Source organism: Selaginella moellendorffii, unplaced genomic scaffold, assembly GCF_000143415.4.
Source record: "Selaginella moellendorffii unplaced genomic scaffold, v1.0 SELMOscaffold_91, whole genome shotgun sequence".
Classification (NCBI taxonomy): domain Eukaryota; kingdom Viridiplantae; phylum Streptophyta; class Lycopodiopsida; order Selaginellales; family Selaginellaceae; genus Selaginella; species Selaginella moellendorffii.
In genome coordinates this window covers 327,102-336,714 of record NW_003314352.1, presented here as the reverse complement: position 1 = coordinate 336,714, position 9,613 = coordinate 327,102, and the positions used below count along the sequence as shown (strand labels likewise).

The window sequence follows — 9,613 nt, the reverse complement described above, 5'->3', positions numbered from 1 at the left end:
TAGTGGCCTAACTTGAGGATATAAGTACTTCACTAATTAACATAATGTAGAATTTGGGCTTAGACCCAAATTAGATGCAAAACAAAGATAGACAAGATTCCCAAGTTACCCATTATCCCTACTATACATTTGAAACCCCCCACCCCACCCCACCCTAGGGAATGCATGTTTTGAGCTTTCACCTTTACTCACATTTAATACCAAAAGTTAGTTTTTAACACAAGTGTGAAACTTACTAAATATGGAATGGCATTATATTGTGAATTTGGGCACAAGATCAACACCATTGTGTTCAAAACAATCTCTACATTCCGTAGATATACTAAATTAGCAAATTTAGATACTTTCTATAAATAGTTAATGAAACCAAATGAGACAATGTTACTTACATAAGAAAAATTATGTCAATAAAGAATATAAAGAATAAATAAGCATATCTATTCACTGAAGTTAAAGTTGCAATGAGTGCTACACAATCTTTATCATGGAACTCTATCACCGCAACATCTACTATAATAGAGTATCTCAAATCTTTTCATATCCATGAAAACCATGCTTTGAGTTGGTGATTTCCTTCCCATACAAGTAACATTTAATTGGAAAAAACCTCCTTCCATTTGGCATAAGTTTTATCCTTTAAAGTGGCCTTGAATTCCATGTCAAATCACTACCATGTCTCATTCTAGAAAACTCTTTTTTCATTTAAGAGTGCTAGACCTTGCCACAATAAACTTAGACTCTATTTGCATAAAATCTTGTTATTGAATGGAAAACTTAAGTTAGTCCACAATGTCAATCATTGATTGCATCACTAGATTCAAGATCATCTGACATAAAGGCACTTAGGGAGGTGGAACTTTCTTTTTGATTGTCAGTTATTGTAACAAATCTGAGACAACCTCCACTTTGAACTTCAAAGGATAATCAAATGAGTTTGTATCTAGAACTTCTTCTCGTACTCATGGCTTTTCTTTCCACTTTTTTTGTTTTAACCCCATTCTTGGCTTTATATGGTTCTTCTATTGTTGATCTTGTTTGTGCAACTTGACTCTCCAAAGGGTCAAAACTGTCATCTTTCTCTTCTTCATCTTATTATTGCTCCTCTTCCTCCTCAAACTCATCTCCAAGAAATTTGGGATTCTTTGTTTGCTCAAGATTCTCAATTTGCTTGCTTTTTTAAGGATTGTTTGATGAATCTTGAGAAGGGTTCTCTTGCCCATGTTATGCTTATATTCCTCATGGTATAGATAGCAATATTTTTGATAAATATTACCTTCTTGCACATATTTTAGCAACTCACTAAAGTCTAGAAAGAGTAAACATAAACCTAAAAAAAAAAAACTTAAGATCAATAATTGCAAATCAAGGTGGCTAAGTGCAAGAATCGGCCATGAATCAAAGCTACCACACTCAACACCACCATGCTTCCACTATTTCAAACTATTATAGGAGGAGCCATAGCACCACACCCCCTTACATGGCAACTCAAGTGGTGGTGAACACCACCACTTAAAGTGGCCATGGGGGGAGCCACAGTGTTACTCCCTCTCATATGGCAACTTAGGTGGTGGTGAGTTCCACCACTTAAACTTGTCATAGGAGGAGCCATGGTATTGCTCTTCCTCATGTGGCAGCTTAGGTGGTGGTGAGCTCCACCACTTGGACTTATTATAGGGGGAGCCATGGCATTGCTCTCACTCATGTGGTAGCTTAGGTGGTGGTGACCTCTACCATTCAAACTTGCTGTAGAGAGAGCCATAGCACCACTCCTCCTCATGTGGTAAATCAATTGCTAGCGAGTGCCACCACTCTAGCTGTTGTAGGGGGAGCTTGTAAGCCACAAATTTTTTCTTTCCAATTTGTTAGTTTACCTCGTTTATCCAACTAACACTGCCTTGGCTTTTAGCTAAGTTCCCTCGCCAAAGTTCTCGCATATTGTACCAGCTCCTACTTGGTCCTACTTAGTTTCAGCTACTCACTGCATGAGCAACAGAGTGTTAGTATCCATCCACAAATTCCCAAATCTCTTCCAATCCCCCTCCCCAAGTTAGATTGGACTTAAAGGTTCAGTTACACTCCATGCAGGCACAAGCAGCCAAACACACCATCCTAACATCCCTTGGTACAACAAAACTTGATCATGGGACCCTCTAAATCCCAAGCCTTGGGTGCAACACTTGCTTCGGGATGCCAGGGCAAAACATCGTGGTCTAACGGCCGGGTATAGGTACCTCTACCCCCCACTTTCATCCCAAAGGAAAGGCTTAAGCCCCTAAGAAGGGCAAGGACCGATGAGCCATAAAGCACTCAAGTGGGGCACCACTCCACATAAGCCGAAAGCACCACAGTCAGTTTCCCTTCCAGGAGTGGGAGCTGCTCTTGAGCACTTCCTTGGGTGGCCCCTCCGGCACTACCCGAGTCCATGCTCACTCCCACCCAAGGCCCCTCGGTCCCAGTCTCAACCTCAAGTCAGTTTGGAAGCACCACTGAAGAGTTCTTTCAAAACTAGTTCTTGGACCTCACTATCCCTACTATACTTTTGGAACCCCCTACAGCGCCCCCCCCCCCCAGGAGACACACGCTTTAGGCTTTCACCCCTTGACCTATATTAGTACTTGGACTCGGTTTCGGACTCGATCTTGGACTCGATCTCGGACCCGACTTTGGACTCGGTCTCGAACTCAACCTCGGACCCGATCTCGGACTCGGCTTCAAGCTCAACCTCAGACTCAGTCTTGGACTCGATCTCGGATCTCGGACTCTGTCTCGAACTTGGTCTCAAACTCGATCTCGAAATCGGCCTCGGAGTCGACCTCGGACTTGATCCCGGACTCTATCTCAAACTCGGTCTCAGAGTTGGTCTTGGACTCAATCTCAGACTCGATCCCATCCGATGAACTCTTTATCATTTCGGTCGTGCTTTCGGGGATCCTTTAGCCTACAACACTTTAAGGAGTTGGTTCCTTACAAAGCTATGGTGTTGCTCCCCCTTATAAAAAATAACAAATAACAATTGTGTGAAGATTATAAATATTTGGTTAAAGGAAGTAAAGACAACACACTCAAAAGCATTACAATTGAAGACAGAAGTTAACAATGTCAACATCAACTAGCAATATCATCATTATGAGTATATAATTCTCATAAAAATTGATATTGTAAATGAGAATGTTTACAACATCACAATCAACTAATTCCCAAGTTGCACTTATACATACTTCTTTCAATATCAGACTTTTGATAAATTTTTCATCCCTTGCAAGTATATGTATTTTGTATATTGTATTGCTTCTTGGGATGGATCCAAATGTTAAACTTTGGATTTATTGCCCTGCAATGTCTAAATATAAGATGTTCATGATATTAATAGAGAATTAGATAATGGTATTATATTTAAATTTGATATAATATAATTAAATTTTCATTTATAAATCATATCTTAAATGATATAGGGCATTATTATAATGGGGATTTAATAGTAATAATAAAAAAATAATATAAATACACATTATAAATTATGAGTGTTCGGGTATAGGAATAAGTATATTAATTGGGGTTTAGACCCCTACTTATATACAAGAATAGATGAACTAAATTCAATCCCAACTAGACAGTTCATATGCTATAGTACTATAATTATTATATTATTTAGCTAGGCTTATATATATAAGTATGGTGTAAGGTTTATATATATATACCCCTCCAGAAGATGAAAAAGGTTATGGCAATAAGTTAGGTGGAATATCTAGAGCTTCTACTAAGTAATTATAAATTACCACAAAAATTTGAAGCTCCCACAAAATCATTAACAAAGTTGCTAACAACCATGACTGAAACAAAACTCAAAGCTATGGTATAAGCGTTAATTGACTATAGAATCCCGTGAACCAATTGTAACTTCATGTGCAACTACTAAATGCTTAAACTAACCTTGAAATTATAGCTTTGAACCAAAGCAAGGGACTTTGAGAACCATTATAATTTATAAAATACTATTGCAACAAATAATACATCCCACCTTTAAGTTTACCCGCTAATAATCTTCGAAGACCACTATTAACTTTAACTCATGACTATAAGTAAAACTTACCCCTTCATTTTTGTCTAGCACTACATATGGGACATCATTTATCCTCTATATCCTCCTTATCCCCTCCTTAAATGAAAAAGAGTTTTGAAGCATTAACTCCATTCAAACTTATTGTGCTTGTCTTTACTCTGTTATCTATATTCAACCTTACTCCACTATTGTATTCATTCAGCTTCTTTCCACTATTGCATGCATTTGGCTTTACTATATTAAGATTAAATGTTCTATTTATACTCACTATGTTCATTTTCACTCCACTACTATATTTGTTCATCCTCATTCCATCGTCAAGGTCAGACTCTCATCCGTCCCTTCTACCCCCTCCTCCAAAGAAAAAAAATGTTTGAAATGTTAAAGCACAAAAGAGAAAAGGAGAAAAATTGAAACAATTGTGAAAGAAAAAAAAAGTGGATAAAGAAATATTGGAAGAGGAGTTTGTAATAGCTGATAATGTAAAAATGGGGAAATCAAAATAAGGACATGTGCTCAAAACTTGGAAAATAAAGGACTTCTTATCATAAAATATTTTGGCCACCACAATATAAACAAAAGATTCATACCACTTAACTTCCTTAACACATAACTCAACACATTAAACAAGAAAATCAATAATAATGTCTACATTCTCAAGGGAATATATACACTCCTCACCAATCACTATCACGATCACACTTTACATCAATATAAGATGATAAAACATTGTGAACCAGACAAGCCATGTAATTATGTCCTACAGAAGGTGGAAATGGCAACACATCAAGGATGAGTGCAACACTATTATGATCACCAAAAGTTCAATCCAACGGAGTAGCATTAGCAGCCTTAAATGATATACTCTTTGATCAATAACAGCATGGGATGGTAGAAAAATGTACTAAAGATTAGAAGAAGAATCTAAGCACAACAAAAGCTAGAATTCTAGATCTTGCAAAAAAAATTACAAATTTAGATTTAAAAAAGAATGAAAAAATAAAAACAAAAAGCACAATCCCAGAGCAAAGCATTGCCAAAAGGCTTTGCCCTTCATAGATAAATTGCAATGCCCTTCACCTCCACCAATGTGAATGTTTAGGATATAGGAATAAGTATATTAATTAGGGATTAAACCCCTATTTATATACAAGAATGGATGGATCAGATTTAGAACCAAATGGACAATTCAATGCTATAGTACTATAATTAATGTATTACCTAGCTAGGGTATTACATGTATTTATAAAATGTACAAATAACTTAAATAATTAGCATAAATACAAATATTAAACTTAAAATAATAATTTCTTCCATAAAGATAAGGCAAAAGCTCTATTAAATAGCAAAATACTGGTAGTTTACACAGATCTAAATACTATTAAACTTATTAATTGTCAACAGTAATTGACATGACTCCCTGTATTGGCAAATCTAATCTAGCATGTCTTTATAATTTTGGAATCCCTCCAAAAGAGACTGAATTCCATCCAAGCTGTGCCTGCCATCAAGGCTGTGCGTGCCCCGAGCCTATAGTACCACGTTTGAACGATGAGATGCCCACCATCACCGTCAAGATCCACATACTACGTTTCATCAACCTGCAAGGATAAGAGAAAAAAAGAAAGCAGTAATATAAAGCAGCAGTCATCTCACCCACATTCCCACAACAATGCAGAGCACTCCCATTGATCAACCCTTCAAACATCAAGCCTCTAGAAGCAGCTCTGTGACAGAGCTAAGATAAATGCTCATGTGCGCCTTCCAACCTACATGTGAAAACTCCAATCTATGACTTGCAGGAGCAGGTCTAAATTCTATTCCTGGCCACAAGTGATCAGGGCGAAGACTCCAAGTCTACAATATATATTTTTACCTCTCAGGCATCCCTAACACGTCATCCCCCACGTCAGCTTGACACGTTTTTTTAGAGTTTAGGGTCTTAGTCAGGGCGGATCAAATTCTTAGCGAGCTCCAGCTCCGGTGTAGTGAGGGAAAGAAGGAAAAGCCCTAATCCCAAAAGTGAAGTGTCCTAGCAAATCAATGCCACATGGGATTAACATATGTTGTTAATGTGTAGACACGACTCGTGCATGGCCTTACACTACATGCATGTTACAACTGTCAGCCACTATACTTTTGGCCAGTAAAAGCATGTCTACTGACGCTAGCTTAGGGACGGCTGTGAGAAGTTGAATGAAGTACTCAAAGGAAAATCCATTGCTATAAGTCCATATGTGTAAGGAAGTTCACGTTAACTTTGCATTCTAATAATAATAAAAAATCCCAGATGAATTGCCTGAAGACTCGGGCAAACCTTTGCGATCAGCTTTCTGGAAGCTTTGTTCTCAAATTTGTCTTCATGACAACATTGAGCAGTGTTCAGCCCGACCGCTGCATCCACTGGCTCTGCGGATGTGATGCAATGGTGACACAGATGGAGCAAGGCCCAAATGAATATAGTCCCTTGGACAAGTTCTTGTGCAATGAGACCTTGTCAACAAAGCTTTGTATGGTTCCCAGTGCTTCTTTGGTGTTGACACATCTTTATGCTCCATTTATGGCCACCATCATCTGTGTCAACATATTAAGAGGCCTAAGCCTGAGAATGCGGGGATCAAGAAGAAGCGAGAAGAGATGACTCGGAGTTGAATGCCCTGATAACGTGCTGCTAGCTGGGAAATATGCCGGCAAGCATGCATTCAAACCCGCGAATAAGAAGTGGTATGAGCCGCATTAGTGACAGGCAGGAACATAATAGTCAACTTACATTAAAACTGTTCGGCACGGCAAACATCTGCTGCAGCCAGATTCACGAACTTTATTCTATTTCATATATATCTGAGAGCATCAGTCCGATGGCGTGCCACATCAAACGGTGATGGAGGTGTAGTTGCTGGCAGTCTCCTCGATTTCTCCACAAGCTTTGTTCTTCCAGCAGGGTCCAGCGATGCAGTTCCCTTTGCCGCAGTAAGCTCGCCCGGTTCCACACCAGTTGAACTTGCTGCAGCAGCGACCAGGATTGCAGTACTGACGTCCTGCGGGGCTGCAGCTCGGATCAGCATTGATCACGACGAAGTTGGGGGCTACAAGTAGCATGATCAACAGAGACAAGCCAAGAGGTGATGCAAACGCCATTCTGAGTAGAACAAGGATTATAAGCGCGGTAGAGAAAGATGGAATTGCCTGAGAAGCTTTGAGGAGCTGGAGAGAAAATGAGAGGCCCTTATATAATCGGGAAGTTGTGGTTGAGCACGCAACTTGAAACGTAGAATAATGGATGTCTACGGATTGTTTAGAGCTGAGCTGCGTCTATAACTTGCTTAACTATTTAAATATACTGTTTTTAGAGCTTGTCGTAATACCAGCTTAGTTTATTGCAACTGGGAGGCCTGTGAATCACTTACAGTAGCTTACAGACAAAACTGAGACTATATGGAGAAAACGTCTCACAGATACTGTATGGAGAAAACTTCAATGCGCATCAAACTCCACAAGACAGTGGCTATTTATATCTACTGTTTTCACAGTGGGCATCATTTTTGTTCTCTCCTGGTGATTGTTTGTTTCTGGTGGTCACAAGGCTAGTAATTTTCCCAGGTACCGCCCATATGTATGGACATGTAATCTGTTTGTTTGTTTGTTCTGGTGGACATTTTTTTATTAAACAGATTGCATGAACCTGAGGCCTACATCCATCACCATACTAGCCCACTGTGAAAACAGTAGAAGAAAATGAGGATCTACATGGGCACTGTCTAGTGGTATTAAAGAGTTAGGTCAACTCTTTAATGCGGATTGAAGTCTCTGTTTTGTCTGAAAGCTACTGTAAGAGATTTGCATCCAGTATTATACTTTCTTAATTGCAAGGTCAACCACAGAAGCTAATATGACTTCTGTGACTTTATATATATAAAGCTGTAGTCCATTTGTGTTTAAGAAGCATGGGACCCCATCTACATGAATGTAATGCATTGTTCCTCTCTCTCAGGTTCTATAATAACAAATTTAAAAAGCTAAGCAAATTATAAATGTAGCTCAACTCTAAAAAATTAGTTAGGTTTTATTTATCGGGCAATATAAACACAAAAATTACTGGAGGAACTTTACAATAATCCATGTACAAATGGAAAAACCATGGCATAACTGGAAAGAGAGAATCGAAGGAATATAGAAACTGGACGCCAAGGCATCGAGTGCGAATAGTTCCTGCTTAGGGTTCAAAGGCTGGCTACCAGGTCTAGATAGAAGTCCAAGTTCAAGGACTAATGAATCCAAGATTTACGACCAGGCACATGCTGCCACAGTTTCGGACAGGTAGTTGTCACCGGACATGTCCACTCTGTGAGTTGGAATCTTGTGTCTACTTAGAAAGGAACATCATCTAGCCTTCCTCAACAAAGAAACCACAACACCGCTCTCTACTCTTTAGGTAAATGCAATGCCTAAATTATATACCACTTTAGTTGAATTCTATCCCAGCCGAGCTCTTGACAAACATGAACAGGGTTTGTGTGGCAAAATTGGGTCACGGCAGGGTCCCAGGTTTTCCTTCCAGCCCTCAAGCCGATAACAATGCGTTGCCCAGGCGGAGTTTCATTCCAGCAGTCACTCTCTTCTCGTGGGCGGTTTGTAGCAATTCCAGTGGAAATGCCAATGCGGCAGCCAATGGGGTTCCCATGATGGTGGAGCCAGACCTTCCAAAGTAGCTCCTCTTCTGGCATTGATAACGTTTAAACCTGTGCTCGTTGTTTCTATGTTGTTCCAGATTTCGCAGAACATCCAGTGGTCTCAAAATCCAAGGTTCGATTATCATTGTTCTCGCGAAGTTCCAATCTTTTCTGTGGCAGAAGTTTCCGAGGGAATTGGACCGGAAGCTCGCAGAGGCCGGATTGTGGAGTTTAACTACGTGTGCCGCAGATCAAATGGCTACTACGTCTACAGGTACACTTGCGATTTTATCGATATTTCAAAACCACACTCTCTTTTGGGATTCTATGTTTCACCTCGCAGCACGATGGATTCATTTAATAAGGACAGTGAGCCAGTAACATTCGCGCTAGGCGAAGGAAAGGTCTGAATTTTTCATTCCATTCAATAGTTTTTTCTTCTTCACTTTGTCTTTAAGACTTTTGTTTTGATTGCTCCCAGCTTATCTCGGGATTGGAAGAGGTGATTACTGGAATGAAATCTGGAGGTAAGTAAGACCCAAGAAAAAGAATAGAAACAATGCTGATTTTTAATTCTCAGGCAAAAGAAGAGTGCTCATACCTCCCAGCCTTGGGTATGTTTCTCCAGATCTCGAGCCCCAGCCCCCAGAGGTAGAGAGATCCAAAAAGAGTTTAATCTCATTTTTATCTTGTTTTGGTCAGTTTGGGCCTCGAAGAAGCCTCATGGCTCACGCAAAAGAACCACTCGTCTTCGAGATCCAGCTCGTAAGAGTTTCTCAATAAAAGGGCGGATCCAACGGCCCTGCTTTTGTAAAGGAATGACTATTCCGATCTAACGGCTCCGAGTGAATGTATAAACGCTGCGTTGCAAGAGCCCTAAATT

At 39.6% G+C, this 9,613-nt stretch overlaps 1 protein-coding gene across 2 annotated transcripts; it reads left to right on the top strand.

Annotated features, from left to right (window-relative positions):
- The first annotated feature begins 8,484 nt into the window (after nt 1–8,484).
- Nucleotides 8,485–9,611, top strand: LOC112341839 (peptidyl-prolyl cis-trans isomerase FKBP16-1, chloroplastic-like). 2 transcript variants are annotated; one of them, XM_024662667.1, is made up of 7 exons: nt 8,485–8,765; nt 8,829–8,863; nt 8,914–9,004; nt 9,074–9,134; nt 9,212–9,257; nt 9,311–9,381; nt 9,433–9,611. In XM_024662667.1, the coding sequence occupies exons 1-7, from the start codon at nt 8,560–8,562 to the stop codon at nt 9,511–9,513; spliced, it is 591 nt and encodes a 196-aa protein (XP_024518435.1). In that variant the 5' UTR covers nt 8,485–8,559; the 3' UTR covers nt 9,514–9,611. The 2 variants fall into 2 exon arrangements, with proteins under 2 accessions (XP_024518435.1, XP_024518434.1); XM_024662666.1 differs by having other exon boundaries at nt 8,487–8,765; nt 8,911–9,004.
- Nucleotides 9,612–9,613: the final 2 nt, after the last annotated feature.

Bases quoted from the DNA above. Each gene is read 5' to 3' on its own strand.
- LOC112341839 (XM_024662666.1), top strand. From the start codon at position 8,560: ATGAACAGGGTTTGTGTGGCAAAATTGGGTCACGGCAGGGTCCCAGGT. The intron at 8,766-8,828 runs GTAGCTCCTCTT...ATGTTGTTCCAG, and splicing joins GTGGAGCCAGACCTTCCAAA to ATTTCGCAGAACATCCAGTG. The intron at 9,005-9,073 runs GTACACTTGCGA...TTCACCTCGCAG, and splicing joins AATGGCTACTACGTCTACAG to CACGATGGATTCATTTAATA.